Below are 22,804 nucleotides of genomic sequence, written 5' to 3' on the forward strand. Positions count from 1 at the left end.
AAAATGATAAGGTGCGTTAAAAAAAAAAAAAGGTTGTAAGTGTGGTTAGTCGTAACTTGAATTTGTTTTAAGTCGGAGACCATCCGTATTTTAGAATTTAGTCAGAGGGAGAGCTGGGTTTTCTAGCTTAATGAACCTCTTTTTAAAGAAAATGGAATGATTTGAGGTGGGAGTATTTATATACTGCCTCTATATTCCCGAAGTCTTTAAAGGTTTTTTTAATTTTGAAAAACTTCAAGCTCATAGAAAAGTTCAAAACAGTGTAGCAAACACTTAGTTACTTCATTACTCAGAATTCATCAACTGTAAACAACTTGCCACACCTTTTACATATTTTTCCATATGCACGCAAGAGCACGGGTATGCGCATGCGCACCCACAACCTTTCTGCACAATTTGAAAGTAAGCTACAGGTACCCTAACACTCCACCTCTAAATTCTTCAGTCTGCATCTCTCAAGGGTAAATGTATTCTTTCACAAGCACAGCATCATAATCATACCTGAGAACATAAATTTAGAAGTGTAATCCAGCATCTAGTTCATCATTTATCCCAGTTGTCTTTAAATTATCCCATTATGTCTAAAAATTATCCTTTATAGCCGATCATCTGTCCCATCCCACCCCCCTACCCAGAATATAATCAAAGTTTGTACATTGCATTTGACTGTTATGTCCCTTTAAGTCTTCCACGCATTTAGGATAGTCCTCTGTTTGTCATGATATCGAAGCTTTTGTGGAGTCCAGGCTAGTTGTCCTACAGAACGTCCCATGTTCAGGAATTTGTTGGTTTCTTCATGATTAAATTCAAATGAAATGTTTCCACTAAGAAATATCCTAGTGTAGCTGCCATTCCATCACATCAGTAGGCATGTAGTGTCAGGCTGGGCCACAGTTGCCGATGTCAAAATTGAACGCTTGGTTAAGGTGGCGTTGTCAGATTTCACCCTTGTGAAAGCGAGTTTTTCCTTTGTAATTAATGAGTAATATATGAGAGTAATTCCTTAAGACTGTATAAATACGCTCCTCTCCAAAATCCTTGCACCTGATAATTTGCACATTCATTAATGATTGTTGTCCAAATCAGTTGTTCTGTGGGCGTTACAAAATGGTGATTTTTTTTTTTAAAAATCTCTCATTTTATGTCACTGGTTAGATAAGACATTATACTCTGAATCTTAGTAAATCAGTATTATTTGAATCTGTACTCTTTTGCCGTTTCCAGGAGAAAAACTTTCAAAGCAGCAACTGCAGAGTTCTAACATCATTAAGAAATTAAGAGCTAAAGATAAAGAAAATGAAAATATTACTGTAAAGCTCAACAAAAAAGTTAAAGAGCTAGAAGAGGAGTTGCAGCATTTAAAACAGGTGAGTATGACAGGTCATCCACGACATGTGCCTGTTGGCGTCACTTCCCGTGTGAGTGGCGGGACGTGGTTTTGGAGCCTTTAGAGTGATTAATGGGGGAGTGTCACGTGAGAAGAATTCTCAAACTAATTGACAGATGTTAAAACCTTTCTCCATTATGTAACACTTGAGATTCCCGGAATAAAATTAATTTTTTTTTCTGGTAAGTGTTACTTGTTGAAAAATATTTTCACCTGTCTTTATAACACAGGTCCTTGATGGCAAAGAAGAGGTTGAGAAGCAACATAGAGAAAATATTAAAAGGCTAAATTCCATGGTAGAACGTCAGGAGAAAGATCTTGGCCGACTTCAGGCAGACGTGGATGAACTTGAGGAAAAGAATCGAAGTATTCAGGCTGCTCTTGACAGTGCATACAAGTAAGAACATGGGTAAATATGCAACCCGTTTAGAAGCAAATTATCAGGGTGAGATGCTGAAGAAACACTCTTTTTCCTATGTGCTCACTCGCAGCCCTTACAAACATTCATATGTGAGCATGGTCCTGTTCAGAGCAAGTTCAGCAGAGTCCTTATGCAGCTAACATTTATTTTCTGGTAAACTCTCCCTCGGAAACCCTGGTGGCGGAGTGGTTAAGCGCTACGGCTGCTAACCAAAGGGTCGGCAGTTTGAATCTGCCAGGCACTCCTTGGAAGCTCTGTGGGGCAGTTCTACTCTGTTCCTGTAGGGTCGCTATGAGTCAGAATCAACACGGCACTGGATTTAAACTCTCATTTTCTGTAGATTACTGTGGTACATGGAAACAGCCTTAACTTGGAGCCGTAGTGTTACTTCATATTATTTTCAATAAAAATTGTCAATCCGATTTTTCAAGAGAACTTACAGATCTTCACAAAGCCAATGCTGCAAAGGATAGTGAGGCACAGGAGTTTGCTCTCAGTCGTGAGATGAAAGCTAAAGAAGAGCTCTCTGCAGCACTAGAGAAGGCCCAAGAGGAAGCCCGTCAGCAGCAAGAAACGTTAGCGATTCAAGTAAGCAATGGATAAGGAATTTAAACAATTCTCATGCTTTTGCAAATTAACCAGTTTATTAGCTAGCCTGAATCAAACTTCATGTGTTATATTTCCTTTATAATTCTGTGGGGCATATTTCACAGAGTACCGAATCGTATTAAACTTAGTCAGGTTTTTTAAAACTGTTGCTGAAGTGATGCTTACATTGAGTCAGTACTGCTTAATTTCTTGTTAGTTTCAGGCCTATTTGAGGGCATTATGAAAGCTAGGGACCCTTTTATCAGAAAAATGCCCACATGTACACAGATCCTAAATATTCCATGTGATTTTGAGAGAATCCATGGAACTCAGAAGAAAGAAAAACAAAACAAAACAAAACTGAGGCTTTGGCTTATAAAAAATCAAATAGAATTTGGATGTAGTTATTGGGCCCACGTTTCGTATGTTTGTTAATGAGTTTGAATATGGCTAACTATATGCGAATTATATGCAAAATAACTTATAATCAAAGAATTCTGAAATTGGAATTCTGTTACGTAAAGGGGCATAAGATTCTTATTTCTGGAGATAAAGATTCTGGCCTTATGTTCTTGTGACTTTGGATGAAGGATACAACTGTTTTGTTTTTGGTTTGCTCTTGTGTAATAGGAGCCACTCTTTTTAGATACTTCTCGTTTCAGGCCTAGATGAGATTGTTATGTTAGCCTGCATTAGCCATCTAATTTGCCTGGTTGCCTACCTCCAAGCTTTTATTCTACAGCCATACTGTTTATCACCTGTGGGTGGATCTTTGTGTAGTGTTGCTTCTACTAAGTTATTCTTCTACCCAAAAGTGTTCTAGCCTTTCCCAGCTCATTGACTAGTCATTGAAAGCCCTCAGCAGTCTCTTTACAACCCTGTTTCCCCTTGCTACAGCTACTTGTACAATTGTTAAAGAAGATACTGTTGCTCATTTTGTTTCCTCTACTTGGAATTTCTTTTTGGTGGGTGATTACGCAGCAGTATCGTAACCATCTTTTCGTACCCTGCTCCAGCTCTGTAGCCTTTTTGATGCCTTTCTTTATGTCACTCCAGTGGAAGGTGGTCCTACCTTTCTCTGCCACTTATACCTGTTACCTGTTGCTGTCGAGTCCATTCCGACTCATAGCAACCCTACAGGACACGGTTGAACTGCCCTGTAGGGTTTCCAAGGAGTGGCTGGTGGATTTAAGCTGCTGACCTTTTGGTTAGCAGCCGTGCTCTTAAATACTGTGCCACCAGGGCTCCCTGCCTCTCATAGAGCTGCTTTTATTTTGTCAAATTGATTTTTTTTTTTAAATTGTACTTTAGATGTAGGTTTGCAGAACAAACTAGTTTCTCATTAAACAGTTAGTGCATATATTGTTTTATGACATTGGTTAACCACCCCACAACATATTGGCACTCTCCCTTCTCAACCTTGGGTTCCCTATTACCAGCTTCCTGTTCCCTCCTGCCTTCTAGTCCTTGCTCCTGGGCTGATGTGCCCCTTTAGTCTCGTTTTGTTTTATGGGCCCGCCCAATCTTTGTCTGAAGGGTGAACCTCAGCAGTGACTTCATTACTGAGCTGAAAGGGTGTCTGGGGGCCATACTCTCAGGGTTTCTCCAGTCTCTGTCAGGACAAGTCTGGTCTTTTCTTTTTGAGTTAGAATTTTGTTCTACATTTTTCTCCAGCTCTGTCTGGGACCCTCTATTGTGATCCCTGTCAGAGCAGTCAGTGGTGATAGCCGGGCACCATCTCATTGTATTGGACTCAGTCTGGTGGAGGCTGTGGTAGATGTGGTCCATTAGTCCTTTGGACTAATCTTTCCCTTGTGTCTTTAGTTTTCTTCATTCTCCCTTGCTTCCGAAGGGGTGAGACCAGTGGAGTATCCTAGATGGCTGCTCACAGGCTTTTAAGACCCCAGTCCCAACTCACGGAAGAAGAATGTAGAACATTTTCTTTATAAACTATGTTATGCCAACTGAGGTAGATGTTCCCCAAGATCATGGTCCCCACATCCCTCAGCCCAGCAATTCGGTCCCTCAGGGAGTTTGGATGTGTCTTTGGAGCTTCCAGGACCTTGCCTTGTACAAGTTGTGCTGGCTTCCCCAGTATTGTGTACTGTCTTACCCTTCACCAAATTACCACTTACCTATTGTCTATTAAGTGTTTTTTCATCCCCGCCCCTCCCCGTCCTTGTAACCATCAAAGATTGTTTCTTTTTGTGTGTAAACCTTTTCATGAGTTTTCACAGTAGTGGTCTCATACAGTATTTGTCCTTTGGTGATTGACTTATTTCAGTCAGCATAGTGTCCTCCAGATTCCTGCATGTTATGAGACGCTTCACAGATTCATCATTGTTCTTTATCGTTGTGTAGCACTCCGTTGTGTGTATGTACCACAGTTTGTTTATCCATTCATCTGTTGATGGGCATCTAGGTTGATTCTATCTTTTTGCTATTGTGAACAATGCTGCAATGAACACGGGTGTACACACATTAATTTTTTAAACATTGTATTATTAAAGTTTCCAAACATACTTAAAAGTAGAGAATATTACAACGAACTCTCATATACCTATTTGTAAGAGTCAGTAATGTCAATATTTTGCTACAGTTGCTTTATCTCTCTGTTTTTCTTTTTGTGGCAGTAAGATTTTCAAGTGCGTTGCTGGCATTTTGTCATTTCACCCTTAAAAATATCCATATGCATTTCTAAGAAAAAGGACACTTTCTTACCTAACCACACTGACCATTATCACATCTAACAAAATAGCAATAATTCCTTAATATGTAAAGTCTAATCTGTTCACATTTCCTTGAGTATCTCAAAAATGATTTAATTTAGAACAGTTTTCCTTTTCCCCCATGCCATTGACTTCTTGAAGAAACCCAGTTATTTGTCCTTTATAATGTCCACTTTATAGGTGTCTGATTGCTTCCTTGTGGTGGCATTGAAGTTTTTCCTTAGCCCCTGTATTTTCTATAAATTACAGTTTACGGAGTTCAGTTGGTGAGATTTAAGGACAGCTTTTTGGGCAAGAGTACTTGGTGAGTGGCGCAGTGCGCTGCTTACCACGTCGCACCAGGAGGCACACCGCGGCTGGTGGCTCCCTTTAGTGGTGCTAAGGTTTATTAGCTTATTTGATGACAGCCAGATCTTTTCATTGTAAAATTCTCCATGGACCTTTCTCCTGAAGGTTTTAGCACCTTTTAATGATGGTTGGCTGTATCAGTTAATTTATTTGGGGTTGCAAAATGGTGATATTTCTAACGATGCCATTTTTTCTAAACCTGTTAGTTGAGATTTTATTGAATGAAGCACTTTCACATAAACTAGAGATATTTATTTGGCTACTTTGAAAAGGGGGGTTGTGCCCTAACTACTTTTAATGGTGACTAGTTAAGTTTTTTGGCTGCTTTTTTTTTTTTTTTACTTTTTTTTAAGTATCAATATGAACTAATGGGTATTTAAAATATTCATTTTGTTTTAATCTATTGTAGTTTTTAATTCATGTTCAAATTATCCCATCTTCAGCCAGTAAAAAGCCCCTTGAAGCTGATTCAAGGGACTTTTTATGATGACCACTGTATTTTCCCATAGCTATTGTAACAAATTACCACAACTTGATGGCCTGACACAACACAAGTTTATTCACCCACAGTGCTGGATAGCAGAAGTCTGAAATCAGTATCACTGGCTAGAATCCAGGTGTGGGCAGGACCATGGACCTTTGGACTCTCTAGAGGAGAATCTGTTCCTTGCCTCTTGTAGCTTCTGGTGGCTGCTGGCATTCTTTGTCTGGTTGCATCACTCTGATGTCAGACTCAGCTCTCTTCTCTTCAGTGCCTGTATCACATCTCCCTCTCCTGAGCAATCCTGGGTGCAGAGACCAGGGCCACGTGATGCCGGTCCCCGCCCTGCCCCCCCCCCCCCAAGATATCCAAATCCCAACCCCTGGGATCCTTGAATGGTACCTTATACGGCAAAAGAGGACTTCCTGATGTGACTTGAGATTAGGAGATTAATTTCCATGATTTCGGTAGGCCCTAAATGCAACCACAGGCAACTGTATAAATGACAGATGGAGGGAGATTGGACACAGAAGGCAGAAGGTGGTGTGAGGGTGGAAGCAGAGAGGGAGCGATCTGAAGATGCTGTAGTGCTGGCTTTAAGGATGGAGGATGAGCCGAGGAAGGTAGCTCTAGAAGCTGGAAAAGGCAAGGAGACGGATTCCCCCCGTAGCTTCTGGAGGGAATGCTGTCTTGCTGACATGTCGATTTTGTCTCAGTGAAACTTGGTGAACTGAGAGAATAAATTGTGTTGTTTTAAGTCACCGAGTTCATGCCAATTTGTCATAGCAGTTTAGGAAGTGAAAACAGCCACATTAGTCCTTGACAGCACAGTAAAATAGCCCAGGCTCATTATGCACATTTTTGTCCAGGTAGCTCTGGTCTCCTTTACTGGGGACAGGTATTTAGAGACCACAGTTTGCTCGTTAGGAATGCCTTTTCCTAATGAGTTGTTATTGCTTCTAGACTTTTTTAGTGGACAGAGCCAGAGAATATATACTTACTTCTAAAAGGAATTAAAAATCGTGAGATTATATTGATATTTCCACTTCAGTTTAAATATTACAGGGTTTTAATTTTTTTACTTTTTTTTTTTAATTGTGCTTTAGGCGAAAGTTTACAGAGCAAATTAATTTCTCATTAAGCAGTTAATACAGATTGTTTTGTGATATTGGTTGCCAACCCCGTGATGTGTCAGCGCTCTCCCCTTCTCGACCTTGGGTTCCCCATTTCCATTTGTTCAGTGATTTTTTTGATTTTGTTTATACCTGCATCTCTTTTGTCTTACACTGAAAATGTTGTTCCTAACAAGAAAATCTTGTTTCCTAACATTTACCTGGTTACTTATTTGCTTTCTTTTAACTATACTTAAAATTGCTTAATGATAATAATAATGTTATTACTAACCTTAAATCTGCTGAAGAAAGTTTGAAATTTCCTTGCTTTTCTTGTTTTTGGTCTTAGAACTAAACGTGCAGTTCATATTTTGTGTTCTGAAGTCCTTCGAAATAGTTTTTCTTTGTGTAGGTTGTGTCACCCAACTTGATATATTCTTTAGGTTTGTTTGTTTTCAGATTTTAGGGAGCGTTTTTCTTTCCCAATGTCCTTGTATTAAAAAAAAAAAAAATGTTTTAAATTGACATAAAACGTTATATAACATAAAATCCACTGTTTTAACCATTTGAAAGTGTATGGTTGAGTGGTTTTTAGTGTTCACAATGGGGTACAGCCATGACCACTATCTTAAATCCAGAACGCTTGTATCTCCCCAAGAGAAGCCCTGTACCCATTAAGCAGCTACTCCCCCAGCCCTTGGCAACCGCTAATCTGCTTTACGTGTTCATGGATTTGCTTATTCTGAACATTCGTAAAAATGGAATCATACGATATGTGGGCATTTGTGTCTGGCTTCTTTCACTCAGCATGATGTTTTTCTGGTTCATCCATGTTGTAGAATGTATTGGTATTTCAGTCCTTTTTTATGGCTGAATAATATTCTTATTATATGGATATACTACGTTTTGTTTATCCATCAGTTGATGGATGTTTGGGTTGTTTCCTCTTTTTGGCTATTCTGAATACAGTTTTGAACATTCATGTACAAGTTTTTGTGTGAAGCTGTGTTTTCAATTCTCTTGGACATACAAGTGGAATTGCTAGGTCATAATAATAACTCTGGCTTTTTAAAGAGCCACCACACTGTTTTCCACAGAACCTGCACCATTTTACATTCCTACCAGCAATACTTGAGGGTTCCCACTTCTCTATATCTTCACCAACACTTGTGTCCAGGTGTTTTTTGTTTTGTTTTTTGTATCATTGTAACTATCTTGGTGGGTGTGAAGTGGTATCTCATTGTAGTTTTGATTTGTATTTCCCTGGTGACTTGATGTACGTCATCTTTTCATGTGCTTATGTGCCATTTGTATACCTTCTTTGAAGAAATGTCTATTCAAACCCTTTGTTTTTTAATTAGGTTACTTATTATTTTTGAGTTGTAAGAATTCTTTGTATGTTCTGAGTACTAGACCCTTATCAGATAAATGGTTTGCAAATATTTTTTCCCATTTTGTGGTCTGTCTTTTCACCATCTTGATAGTGTCATTTGATGCACCAAGGGTTTCAATCTTGATAAAGTCCATTTTATCTATTTATTTTCTTTTATTGCTTGTGCTTTTGATATCATATTTAAAAAACTGTTGTCTAATCCAAGGTTTCACAAGTTTCACATGTATTATTTCTAAGAGTTGTATAGTTTTAGCTCTTACGGTTAGGTCTTTATCTTTTTTGAGTTATTTTTTATGTATGATGTGAGGAAGGGATCCAGATGCATCCTTTTGCATGTTAGTATCCGGTTGTCCTAGCACCGTTTGTTGAAAAGACTATTTTCCCCATTGACCCCAATGTCTTTTTGATTTAATTGTATGTTTTGAATATGTAAAACATGTGATTCCAAAGTGAGAAACATATAGCAGAATATACATAGACAAGATTTCCTTCCAACTTAAATCCCTTTCCCATTTGCCTATAGGTAACAAATTTATTAGCATTTTGTTTATCTTTTTAGTGTTTCTTTTTGTAAATGCAATAAAATATGTATATGTATACATTTACGTATATACATACACATATTTATGTATACACACGTTCATACCCATGTTAATTTGTATCTCTTCATCTTTCTGACATAAAATATAGTTTATACGGTTTTATACATTGCTTTATTCACTTAACAGCCAGGTGAGCACTTCATAGCAGAATCTAGAACTTTTTTTCTTTAATTCCTTTTTAGAGTTATATACTGCTTTATTGTATCAATATCCCATTGTTTATTCATCCAGTTTTCATTGATGGGTATTTGGCTTATTTCCAATATTTTGCCATTATAAGTCACACCACAGTCCATATATTCCTTATATTTCTGCCACTCTATTACTCTATTACTAGGATAGGTAAATATTAGTACTTGAAATTTAAAGTTCATTGGAATAATGTTTTTGTTGTTAGGTGCCATTGAGTTGGTTCCAGCTCATAGTGACCGTGTGTACAACAGAATAAAAGACTACCCAATCCTGCAGTATCCTCATAATCCTTGTTATGCTTGAGTCCATGGTTGTAGCCACTATGTCAGACCATGTCATTGAGGTCTTCTTTTTTTCAATGACCCTCTACTTTACCAAGCATGATGTCCTTCTCCAGGGACTGGTCCCTCCTTTTAACACATCCAGAGTATGTGAGATGAAGTCTTGCCATCCTTGCTTGTGAGGAGCATTCTGGCTGTACTTCTTCCAAGACAGATTTGTTTGTTCTTCTGGCAGTCCATGGTACATATTTGTATACTTTTCTTTGCCTGGCAGAGTGCTTTGCTAGGTAGGTGTTGCATATATATACAGCTTTGGAATTGGTTGATGTATGGGATGTGCGACAATCATATGTGAAAGTACATTGGATGGTATAAAGTGTTACAAAGAACAATAGATGACACAAGACAACATGTAGCTAACAGGAAGTTGTACATAATACATTGATTTCTCCCAAAATTTTATTTATTTTGCTGTTATTGTTGGGAATATACATAGCAAAACATGCATCAATTCAACAGTTTCTACATGTACAATTTAGAGACACTGATTACATTCTTTCAGTTGTGAAACCATTCTCACCCTTCCTTTTCTGAGTTGTCCCTCTGTCATTAACATTAACTGTCATCTAAGGTTGCTATCCGCTCTTTCGTGTTGGTGTTGTCACTTTGATCCCATATAGATAGTTCTTAAAAGAGCATAATGCCCAAGGCAGACCTTTTTTCCTAGCTAAGCTAAACTATTGTTTGGTTTTAAGATGATTTCAGGGGGTATTTTTGGTTTAAGGTTTAAAGGTTGTCTCTGGACAATACTTTCAGGGGTTCATCCACCCTCCATAGCTCCAGAACATCTAGAATGCATGAGAATTTGAAATTCTGTTCTATGTTTTCTCCTTTTTGATCAGGATTCTTCTATAGAATCTTTGCTCAAAATGTTCAGTAATGGTAGCTGGGCACCGTTTGTTTCTTCTGGTCTTATGGAAAAGGGGGCAGTTGTTCAAGGAAACACTTAGCCACCCATTCTATATCCTCTTCCTGTTCCTGACCCTCCTTCTTCCTTTGTTGCTCCAGGTGAATAGAGACCAATCATTGTGCCTTAGATGGTCGCTTACAAGCTTTTAACAACCCAGGCACTACGCAACGAACTAGGGGGTAGGACAGAAGCACTAAACACATTATTAGGCCAATTAACTGGGATGTCCCATGACCTTAAACCTCTAGACCAAGAAACTAAATCCCATGAGGTGTTTGGTTGTACATAAGCAGCCTCCTCAGGAGCTACTTATTTATTATTTTATCATTGTTATGAATATATCTATCACACAACTTTGACGATTCAGCTTCTTACAGGTGTACAACTTATTGACAGCAACTGTAATAGTTGGCTGTGCAGCCCTACCCATAATCAGTGCAATTTTTCCATCACTGTTAACCCCGGTTTTTCTCCTCCCTCCTGCCTTGGTAACTATTAATAATCTTTGGTCTCCATACATTTGTCTTCTCTTGTCTTTTTATGGAACCCTGGTGGTACAGTGGTTAAGAGCTATGACGAGCTATGGGTCTAACCACAAGGTCAGCTGTTTGAATCCACCAGCCGCTCCTTGGAAACCCTATGGGGCGCTTGTACTCTATTCTGTCCTCTGGGGTCACTATGAATTGGAATCAACTTGATGGCAACGGGTTTTGGTTTTTTGTCTTTTTTATAAGTGAGGTCCTGCAATTTTTTTCCTTTTATTTAGCTAAGCATAATGTCTTCAAACTCCATACTGTAGCATGTATCAAGACTTCATTTCTCCTACTGGCTGAGTAGTATTCCATTGTATGTATGTTACCACATTGTGTTTATCCATCATCTGTTAATGGACATTTAGGTTGTTCCCACCTTTTTGGCTGTCGTGAATAGTGCTGCAGTGAACATCGGTGTACACGTGTGTGTTTGAGTCTCTACTTTCAAGTCTTTTGGGTATATACCTAGGAGTAGAATTGCTGAGTTATATAGTAGTTCTATTTTTTCTATTTTTAGTTTTTTGAGCCATCTCTGCTCGGTTTTCCACAATGGCAGTACCATTTTGTATTCCCACCAGTGATGGGTAAGGGGCCTTGCCAACATATGTTATTTTCTGTTTTTTGTTTTTTTATCATAGCCATCCTAGTGGGAATGCAGTGGTATCTCATTGTGGTTTTGATTTGCCTCTCTCAGATGGCTAATGACACTGGGCATCTTTTCATGTGTTTGGTGGCCATTTGAATGTCTTCTTTGATGAAACGTTTGTCTTAGTCCTTTGCCCATTTTATGATTGGGTTGTCTTTTTGTCATTGTTAGTTTTATGTATATTTTGGTTATTAGATTCTTGTCGGATATATGGTTTCCGAAGACAGTCTCACAAATGGTAGCTTGTCTTTTCACTCATTTGGTAAAGTCTTTTGATGAATGAAAGTTTATAATTTTTATGAAGCACCATTTATTTATTTGTTGTTATATCTGCTAATCCATTGTTGAAACCTAGGCCTGACAACATTGTCCCTGCTTTTTCGTCTAAGAATTTTGTGGTTTTAGTTTGTACATTTAGGTCCTTAATCCGTTTTTAATTTGTTCTTGTATATGGTGTGAGGCATAAATCCTGCATGTGGAAATCATTTTTCTGCATGTGGAAATCCAGTTTTCCCAGCACCATTTATTGAAGAGGTTTTTCTTTCCCCATCACATGGACTTAGCGTGGACTTTGTTAAAAATCAGTTGACCATAGATGTGTGGGTTTATTTCTGGGCTCTCAATTCTATTCCATTGACCTCTGTGCCTATTGTTATACTAGTACCAGGCTGTTTTGATTATTGTAGCTGTATAACCCATCGTCATGAAGTCAATTCTGACTCGTAGCCAGCCTATAGGACAGAGTAGAACTGCCCCATAAGGCTTCCAAGGAGTGGTTGGTGTACTCCAACTGCTGACCTTTTTGCTGTCAGCTGAGCTCATAACCACTGTGCCACCACAGTAGCTGTATAAAAAACCAAAACCAAACCCACTGCCGTCGAGTCAGTTCCAACTCATAGCGACCCTATAGGACAGAGTAGAACTGCCTCGGAGTTTCCAAGGAGTGCCTGGTGGATTCGAACTGTGGATGTTTTGGTTAGCAGCCGTAGCACTTAACCACTACGCCACCAGGGTTTCCGGTAGCTATATACTATGTTTTAAAATCAGGAAGTGTGAGTACTTCTGCTTTGTTCTTCTCTTTCGGCAGTGTTTTAGCTATTCAGGGCCTCTTGCCTTTCCATGTAAAGTTGAGGGTTGATTTTTCTATTTCTGTAATACTTTGATGCTATTTTTGACAATGTATGGTTTCTCCTCCTACAGGTGGGGGACCTTAGGCTGGCACTGCAACGTGCAGAACAAGCAGCTGCCAGAAAAGAGGATTATTTACGCCATGAGATCACTGAACTCCAGCAGGTACTGTCACAGTTTTTCTAAACACAAATCCAAGAAGCGTGTTTTTTCCTGTAAATAAAAAATGACTCAGTATGGTAATGTTCATGGACTTGAGAGGATTACTGCTATATTTTTCATTTGCTATATTTTTATGGCTTATAAGAATAAAATCACAGTGGGTACTTATAAAATTATGCAAAAAAAAGGTCCCTAATTTTGTTTATGTGATTTTATGAGAGATTTCTTGTTTCTTCGTACTCAGTATCATCTCTACACTTGCAGTAATTGGTTTATTAGTTATCCTCATTCTTTGATCATTGTAGGGCAAGTAATTACTGCCCAGCGTTACATTGTTAATTTTCATTCAGTGAGTATGCGCTGGAAAAGGAAGAGGACGCACAACTCAGACTGATCTTTCTCTTTTTATAAATACTTTAAATATATTTGGATGAGGCATCTACTGGGAGGTTTGGATTAACTCTTTACCTTTAGGTAATTAAAATCTTATTTTAGAAATGCTCTGTAAAGAAGCACTTTTTAGGTACTCTGTTATGCAGCTTAACTCAAACTTAAGAATTGAACAATTAGAAAATAAGTTAATAAAATAAATAATCTTTGGGAAAATAAATTTTTCTATAAATCTTTCATGAAGTTTAGGTTTGCTAGTGTTTTTATTACTGTCAGTGGTAATGACTTAAGAATTCCATGATTCAGAGACTCCAGGAAGCAGAGAATCGGAACCAAGAACTGAGTCAAAGTGTTTCATCAACAACAAGACCATTACTTCGACAAATAGAAAATTTACAAGCAACTTTAGGGTCCCAGACATCGTCGTGGGAGAAGTTAGAGAAGAACCTCTCTGATCGGCTTGGTAACTGCTTTAGTTTTTATGCTCGGTGCAGAAGCCCTTCCATCTCATTTATAGAATTAGAATAATGGTATGAAATTGAAACTTGCTTGATCGATATTTACTATTTGTGTCTAACTTGTAGATTTTTACCTTTTTTAACATTTATTTTCTAATACTGTAACTGAGGCTTTTTCAAACCATCTCCACCCCCCATCCAATGTATGATAACATACACTGTCTAAAATACGTGTATCATTCTTCACTTCTTTTTACAGACTGCTGCACTCAATTTTTTCCTTGTCCTTTGGTAAATCTGACCCCTCTCTACTTTGTCTGCACTAGGGTAGGAGGTAGGGATTAGATAGGGTTCCAGTCAGTAGCAGAATTCCAGGAGCAAAGATAGATTCCAGGAGCAAAGATAGGGCTAAGGAGGGTCTAGATCAGACCCCAGTAGAGAAATTCTGTGGAGTCTTAAGATTGCATATTTTCATTCTTTACGGACATGCCCCAGGTTTCCGTTCAGTGCTGTTTGTAAATAAAAGGAAAATTATTTTTCCATGATTTTTATCTTCAAACACAGGTAATATATGTATATATTAGATAGCACAGAAGCTGGAAAATTCATGAAAAATTCATGTGTGCCTTCTCTATCCAAAATTAATTGTAATTAGAGATGTAATGGTATAGTGATAAAAGCAGACCTGAATGGGTTTCGGGAAACATGGACAGTAATCTCAGTGTTTTTTGTTTGTTTGTTTGTTTTGAAACAACCAGCCACACAGTGTGGAGCAAGTCACTTAGCTTCTCTGGACTCCTCTCTGTAAATGAGAAGGGGTAAACTTTCAAATCTTTATTCAGTACATCCCTAGGATGTCTTATAGGCTGCTGTCACGGCAAGAGGGAAGCTCTGTGTCTTAATCATCTAGTGCTGCTGTGACAGAAATACCAAAAGTGGATGGCTTCAACAAAAAGAAATTTATTTTCTCACAGTTTTTTTTAGTAGGCTAGAAGTCCAAATTCAGGGTGTTGGCTCCAGGGGAAGGTTTTCTCTATCAGCTCTGGAGGAAGGTCCTTGTCATCAGTCTTCCCCTGGGCTAGGAGCTTTTCTGTGCAGTAACGCCGGGTCCAAAGGACATGCTCTGCTTCTGGCATTGCTTTCTTGGTGGTATGAGGTCCCCACTCTGCTTGCTTCCCTTTCCTTTTATCTCTTGTAAAATAAAAGGCAATGCAGGCCACACTCCAGGGAAACTCCCTTTACATTGGATCAGGGATGTGACCTTAGTAAGGATATTAACAATTCCACTCTAATCCTCTTTAACATAAAATTACAATCACAAAAGGGAAGACAACCACACAATACTGGGAATCATGGCCTAACCAAGATGACACATATTATTGGGGGACACAATTAAATGCATGACACTTGGTTAATAAGGTGCTGTGCTCTTCCAGGCTGCTTAAATGAAAGTTGCACCTCCCTTGTCTGTCTTTTTTATTGGCGTTCCGTGTAAGATTTTGTCTGGAAAAAAGGCTCATCTCCTTAAAAAAATTTACTTAACTAGATGAACCTTCATATATTTTTTAAATTTATAGGTATCAATTTTAGGTCTTTTGTTTCTTCTGTGTCAACTCTTTTGAGACCATTTGTAATATGAGACATCTGAAATTGTTACCCTCTAAAATATTTTTTAAACTGGAGTCTACATACTCTCAGGGATATGTGGTATTGTGCTGGGATCTAGGCAAGGCCATAGGACAAATACACCATATAGTGCTGTGAAAAGCAGCATAGATATAGTATGAAGCAGAACTAGAAATTCTCCACATTGGGCAAATATGAGACATGCTGAGCTTTCAAGGGGGCAGGTTCGGTTTTTATCCTCTGTTATTAGGTATAGCGTGGTGAAGAAAAAGTATGTGTTGTTGCATTGGTTAAAGCTCAGAATCCTACTTTTTTTATTGAAGTTTTTATTGCAGTAATTGTAGATGAACGTGCAGTTGTAAGAAATAAACAGGAAAGTCCCTTGTACACTTTGCCCAGTTTCTCCCAGTGTTAACATTTTACAGAACTGTAATGTAGTATCACAACAGTGTTTTATTATTGATACAACCCACCAATTTTATTCAGATTTCTCCAGTTTTACTTGTACTCATTTGTGTGTATGTATGTGTTTTAAGTTCTGTACAGTTTTGTCACCTGTGTAGGTTTGTGTATCCACCACCACAGTCAAGGTATTGAAAAGCCCTAGTACCCCAAGGCTCCCTTGTGTTACCCCATGTCTCCCTCATCCTCCTCCCTGCCTTATCTCTAACCCCCAGTAACCACTAATCTGCCTTCCGTTTCTAAAATTCTGTCATTTCCAGAATATTATATAAATGGAATCACACATATGTGACATTTTGGAGTTGCTTTTTTCGTTCAGTATAATTTCCTGGAGATTCAATCAGTTGTTGAATGTATCAGTTGTTTGGTCCTTTCTATTGTTGTTGGAGCCCTGGTGGGACAGTGTTTAAGCGTTTGGCTGCTAACCATTAGGTCGGCAATTCTGCTCTGTCCTATAGGGTCGCTATGAGTTGGCATCCACTCGACAACAATGAGTTTGTTTTTTTGGTTTATTGTCATTGTTATTTCTGTTGTTATTCCATGGTATGTCAGTACCACAGTTTGTTTATCCATTCACCTGATGTGTAGGACATCTGGGCTGATGCCAGATTTTGGTTATCACAGATCAAGCTGCTATATACCTCCCTATATGGTTTTTCATGTGAACATAACTTTTCATTTTTCTGGGATAAATGCCCAGGAGACCAGTTTCTGGGTCATATGGTAGCTGCATGCCTAGTTTTTTAAGAAAATGCCAAACTGTTTTCCTGAGTGGCTGTATGGATGAAAGCGGTCCATGTTTTCCACATCCTTGCCAGCATTTGGTGTTGTCACTCTTTTTTCTTTTAGTAATTCTGACAGGTTCATAACGATAGCACATTCCAGTTTTAATTTGATTTTTCTTAGTGGCTGATGATGGCGAACATATTTTCATGTGCTTATTTGCCTTTTGTGTATCCACTTTGGTGAAATGCCTATTCATGTCTTTTGCCCATTTTCAAATTGAATTGTTTGTTTTTTCACCATTGAATTTTGAGATTCACACACACATATGTGTGTGTGTATATATATATATATTTAACGTTAACTGCTTTGTTGGATACGTGATTTGCAAATATCTTCTCCTAGTCTTTAGCTGGTCTTTTCTCCCAGACTTTTTTTTTTCTTTTTTTTTAGCCAAGAAAACTGGGCTTTCATAGACTATTATCTTCACATGGGCTTTCAACCAAAAGCTGAAAATTTTTTTGAAGTTTGAATTATCAGTTTTTTCTTTTATGGGTCGCACTTTTGATATCAAATCTAAGTACTTTTTACCCAGCCCTAGATCTCAAAGATTTTCTTCTATGCTTAAAATTTTTTTTACAGTTTTGTTTTACGTTTTTTTTTTACGTTTATCTATGATCCATTCGAGTTAATTTTTGTATATGGTATTAGGTTGAGGTTCTTTTTTTGCCTGTGGATGTCCATTTACTCCGCCATCATTTTTTGATCCACTGCTTTTTAAAGACATGATTCCACTTTTAAATGAAAATATTTTGGGGAAAGAATGATCAAGCAGGCACAAGTTAAGATGAATTGTTTTGTCTCTGTAGGCAGCCCTGCCTTAGGCACTAAGTACTTAGCAGTTTGTAGTGTGGCTACTGCATCACTAAAAGATTGAACTCCGAATCTACTTGGTATCTTGGCCTCTTAGGCACATATATATATATTTGTTTTTTTTCTTATTCTATAATCAGGTGAGTCCCAGGCCTTGTTGGCGGCAGCAGTTGAAAGGGAACGTGCAGCCTCAGAAGAACTCCTTGCCAACAAAATTCAAATGTCTTCCCTGGAGTCACAGAACTCTCTCTTAAGACAAGAAAATAGTAGATTTCAGGCCCAGCTAGAATCTGAGAAAAATAAGCTAAGAAAACTGGAGGATGAAAATAGTCGGTGAGCATGTTTTGTCAAGTGTTTTTCTTGGTAGTTTCATGTCATGTTGAAGGGCTTTTTTAAAGTGTACTGTCAGCTTTGAGTTTCATAGCACTCACTGAGAAGTAAAAATAAATATTTTCAGTGTTGAAAGTCAGGGTCCTTGAATAAAATACTACAGCATGATATTGCTGGGATTCATCGAATTTCCCATAAACTTTTGAAATTGTGTGCCATGTTTTATATGTTTTGGCATTTTTGCAGGGAAAGGACTCATAGCTTTAATCAGAGTTTTTCAAAAAAGCCTGTAACCATGAAAAAGTATGACCATTCTTTGAAGTTGTTTTTATATTAGAAGGGTTTTAGCAGCATTCTAGCCTATCTAAATAAAAGTCTGGATTCTTCAGAAATTACAAGCTGTAAAATTCATCTATCTGAAATTATAATAAAGCTGTGATGAGAGTATTTTTGCCCTCTCAGTTCTTCCTTGGAAATTTTGCTTTTAAGAACAAGTAATCAGGTAAAAATGATTTATAGAGTAAAATACCTGAGCTTTTACAAACATTCTCACAGAACCCACTAAATGAGTTTTTGCAGAATCTCAGAGTAATATTGAGGATTATTTTTAGAAAGTTGTTCTCCCAATGAAATCTGAACCCAGAGCATGCAATAAACAAAATGGTAAAAGTGGAGGTTTTTCCCCAACCCAGGTGATCTGGAGAACACAGCTGGAAAATGCCTGCTGTAGAGCTTGTCATGGAAAGAGTGATGAGAGATATAACTGGAGTACATGAAGTAGTGAGTTTTTAATAGTCTATACTGTCATCTTTTCTGTTTTAATTCCCTCTGGTTTGATAGGTGCCAGGTCGAATTAGAAAACCTGAAAGATGAATATGTAAGAACACTTGAAGAGACAAGGAAAGAAAAGGTACTTCTGTTAGTGTTTGCTCACCTCTTAGGGCTTCCATTAGAGAATGGGTGGAGGTGACGGTGGACTGATGGGAGGCCAAGAAGAAGTAGGTGATGCCGCTGCTCGTGGAACTTGGCCTTTAGTAGTAAATCAAATAGGAGTATATACTTTATGTTCCTGACTTTGAGATTGACTTATGATGATGGCATGTAGTATCACAGAAATTATCTGACTTTATCTTCCTCTGTTAGACACTGTTGAATAGTCAGTTAGAAATGGAGAAAATGAAAGTTGAACAAGAAAGGAAAAAAGCAATTTTCACTCAAGAAGCAATAAAAGAAAAGGTATGGGATTTTGTTTTTCTTTGTTTCTGGTGTAACCATTTAGTAATGGTTGTCATTAATCATTGATTGTTGCATAATTTTGTTTATACTTTGTAAATACCATTTTTTGTGTCTAAAATTGGTATAGTGACGAGTTCTAGTACTGTAATCACTGCCATGCTCAGAGTAAGTCAGAGTAATCTGAGTATATCCAAGAGATCTGTGGTTTTAGGGTTTGAATTACAGAACCTCTTGCCCCTTTGTAAATGAATTTTGTAGTCTCTCATTAAACCTAATGTACCTCATTTGACCAACAGGTACCTTAGGAGTAAAACTGGTTTGTTTACTTTCTTTCTGATTAAGGAAAGTAATTGTTCTAAAGTCAGTTTCCTATATTTGGAGGATTGGAGTGTCCTTGGTGGTTAAGTATAATATATTAAGACTATATATATAAGTTAGGAAACCCTGGTGGCATAGTGGTTAAGTGCTACGGCTGCTAACCAAAGGGTCGGCAGTTCGAATCTGCCAGGCGCTCCTTGGAAACTCTGTGGGGCAGTTCTGCTCTGTCCTATAGGGTTGCTATGAGTCGGAATCGATGGCACTGGGTTTGGTTTTTTTTTTTTTTTTTTTTGGTATATATAAATTGAAATAACCTTTGGAATGTTAAAAAACACAATAAAAATATAAAATAAATAAGCCAGAAATTTTATGTTATTTAAAATTCATCAGTAATTTTTATGCTCTAAAGGTTGGAAACCCTGGTAGCATAGTGGTTAAGTGCTATGGCTGCTAACCAAAAGGTCGGCAGTTTGAATCCTCCTGGCGCTCCTTGGAAACTCTAAGGGGCAGTTCTACTCTGTCCTATAGGGTTGCTATGAGTTGGAATCGACTCGACGGCAGTGGGTTTTATTTGTAAAGAAATACGTGTAATTGTGGTGGTGTGTTATATAATAAGTTAGTTCATATAATTGTTTCAACAAAAACAATCACATTGCATTTAAAGGAAAAACCAAATCATACTGTTGTAATATAAATGGGTCCTGAGATATTTGACCAAGTCTGTTTACACTTTTAAATTACTAAATACTGTGCTCTTGATACCACAAAACCAAACCAAACCCTCTGCCATTGAGTCAATTCCTACTCATAGCGACCCTATAGGACAGAGTCGAACTGCCCCATAGGTTTCCAGGGAGCAGCTGGTGGATTCAAACTGCAGACCTTTTGGTTAGCAGACAAGCTCTTAACTACTGTGCCACCAGGGCTCCATCTATATCATTTTGGTTGGGGGCAGGGGGAAGGAATTAGAATGAGTCTTTGTATCATTAACCCTAGAGAGCTTTCTTGCTTTTTCTGTTTCTGCTCTTTAATATGAACTGAATTTTTTTTTTTTTAACTCTTTAAGGAACGCAAGCCATTTTCTGTTTCTAGTACTCCCACGATTTCACGCTCAAGTTCCGTTAGTGGAATTGATATGGCAGGGCTACAGACATCTTTTCTGTCTCAGGTGATGTTTTATTTCTTATCTGTGATTAGTTCTTAAACTGAAAAATGGTAAAGGGAGGAATAGATGACAGATTGGCTGCACCTTGATCTTCCCATTCCATAGGCAGTTCATCAGTATATTTGTGAAGAATGCTAATTGCAGTGAGGAAATCCAGACAATTTCTGCCTTTGAGAAAGTCAGAGACGTTTTAAAGCAGGAATTGACAACCTTTTTGTTTGAGCCTTATGATGGCATACAATCTACAATATCTGTGTGTGCTTTCTTTTTATTTAATTAATACAGGATGAGTCTCATGATCACTCATTTGGACCAATGTCTGCATCAGCAAATGGAAGCAATCTCTATGATGCCGTAAGGATGGGAGCAGGATCAAGCGTTATTGAGAATTTACAGTCTCAGCTAAAGCTAAGGGAAGGAGAAATTACTCATTTGCAGGTATTGGAAAATATTAAATGTACTATTAGAAGTAAATAAAAATTGGGGGCCCCATAAACAGTACCCTTCAGTTCCCTCTGAACAGATTGAGAAATAAGATGAAATAGAGCATGTGAATTACAAAATGCCTCCTTTATATTACTGGTAAAGGCTAGTTGGAGAAAATAGCTGAGGATGAGAGCCAAATGAGCCTGTTAACTGAATCCCAGAATTGGGCCAACTTACCTACTCTGTCAGAGGAAATTCTGGGCTAGAGCAGGCCTGCCCGTGTGTTGGAACCTGCCCAGCTAAGACTTTAGGCCTCTAGCAGGACAGAATGTCTACCCCCTTGCAGACAGCTCTTTCACAAGAGCAAAAAAGGAAGTTGCTGAGCTGAGCAAGTCTACGTTGTTCTTCCCAAGTTTATCACTTAGATAGTAGCCACAACTTTTCCAGTGAGGAATGAGTAAAGGGGAGGAGAGAGATTAGAAGTGTAATACCCTGCACGTGGAAGAAAATGACATAGTGGGGAGGGAGAATTTCCCATCTTATCTTGCCTTTTAAAAACATTAATGCAGTTAACAAGAAAAAGAGAACCTAGTCATAAAATGGGCAAAGGACTTGGAGAGACATTTCACCAAAGAGGACATTTAAATGGCCACTAAACACATGAAAAGATGCTCGGTGTCATTAGCTATCAGAGAGATTCAAATCAAAACCACAATGAGATACCATTTCACTTCCACGAGGATGACTGAGGTTAGAAAAAAAATAATGTTGGCAAGGATGTGGGGAAATTGGAACCCTGTGCATTGCTGGTGGGAATGCAAAATGTATAGCCATTGTGGAAAGCAGTGTGGCCGTTCCTCTAAAAATTAAAAATAGAACTACCATATGACCCAGTAATTCCACTCCTAGGTATATACCCAAAACACTTGAAATCAGAGACTCAAAGAGAGACTTGTACATCAGTGTTCACTGCAGCACTATTCACAATAGCCAAAAGGTGGGAACAACTGAAACGCCCATCAGACAGATGAACGGATAAACAAGACGTGGCCCGTGTATACGGTGGGATACTACTCAGCCAGTAGGAGAAATGAAGTCTTGATATATGCTGTAGTATGAATGGAGCTTGAGGACATGCTGAGTGAAATAAGGCAATCACAAAAGGACAAATAATGTATGATATCACTTAACAGAAAAAGATAAGAAAAAGCTAACGTTTAGAGACAGAAGTTACCAGGGGTGGAAGTGGAGAGGGTCGTTGTTTATGGAGCAGTGAGTCTCGGTTTACAGTGATGGAAAACTACATTGATTAATGGTAGGGTTGCACAGCTGATTATTGTAATTGCTGTCAATGAGTTGTATATCTGTAAAAAGTTGAATTGGCAAAAGTTGTATAATAGACTTTTTACAACAAAGACAGAGTAGCTGCTGGGGCTGCTTATGTACAACCAAATACCTCATGGGGTTTTGTTCCCTGGTTTGGAAGTTTAGGGTCATGGTTTCATGAGACATCTCAGTTAATTAACCTCATAACTTGTTTAGTGCGTCTCTTCAACCTCCTAGTTCATTCATTGCACAGTGCCTGGGGTCTTAAAAGCTTGCAAGTGTCATTCCAAGGCACTAAATTGGTTTCTATTACCAAGAGCAACAGAAGGAGAGTTACAGATAGGAGGAGGAAAGGGAATGTGTGGCTAATTGGCTCCATGAACAACTGCCTTCTTTGCCATGAGACCAAAAGGACTGGATGGTGCCTGGCTACCATTACAGAACATTTTGATCAAAGATTTCATAGAAGAATCCTGATCAAAAGGGGGAAATGCAGAA

At 38.3% G+C, this 22,804-nt stretch overlaps 1 protein-coding gene across 2 annotated transcripts in view; it reads left to right on the top strand.

Annotated features, from left to right (window-relative positions):
* Nucleotides 1-22,804, top strand: part of TMF1 (TATA element modulatory factor 1) — a 42,865-nt gene that overhangs the window by 15,213 nt on the left and 4,848 nt on the right. The window contains exons 6-15 of one of the 2 annotated variants that reach the window (XM_003409797.4): nucleotides 1,225-1,367; nucleotides 1,618-1,784; nucleotides 2,240-2,396; nucleotides 12,884-12,976; nucleotides 13,670-13,826; nucleotides 17,646-17,838; nucleotides 18,676-18,745; nucleotides 18,979-19,071; nucleotides 20,456-20,557; nucleotides 20,840-20,992. In XM_003409797.4, the coding sequence (XP_003409845.2) occupies nucleotides 1,225-1,367; nucleotides 1,618-1,784; nucleotides 2,240-2,396; nucleotides 12,884-12,976; nucleotides 13,670-13,826; nucleotides 17,646-17,838; nucleotides 18,676-18,745; nucleotides 18,979-19,071; nucleotides 20,456-20,557; nucleotides 20,840-20,992 (1,328 nt within the window). The remainder of the gene's footprint in view (nucleotides 1-1,224; nucleotides 1,368-1,617; nucleotides 1,785-2,239; nucleotides 2,397-12,883; nucleotides 12,977-13,669; nucleotides 13,827-17,645; nucleotides 17,839-18,675; nucleotides 18,746-18,978; nucleotides 19,072-20,455; nucleotides 20,558-20,839; nucleotides 20,993-22,804) is intronic. The other variant, XM_064275019.1, reaches the window with a different exon arrangement.

This window comes from Loxodonta africana, chromosome 22, assembly GCF_030014295.1.
Source record: "Loxodonta africana isolate mLoxAfr1 chromosome 22, mLoxAfr1.hap2, whole genome shotgun sequence".
Lineage (NCBI taxonomy): Eukaryota > Metazoa > Chordata > Mammalia > Proboscidea > Elephantidae > Loxodonta > Loxodonta africana.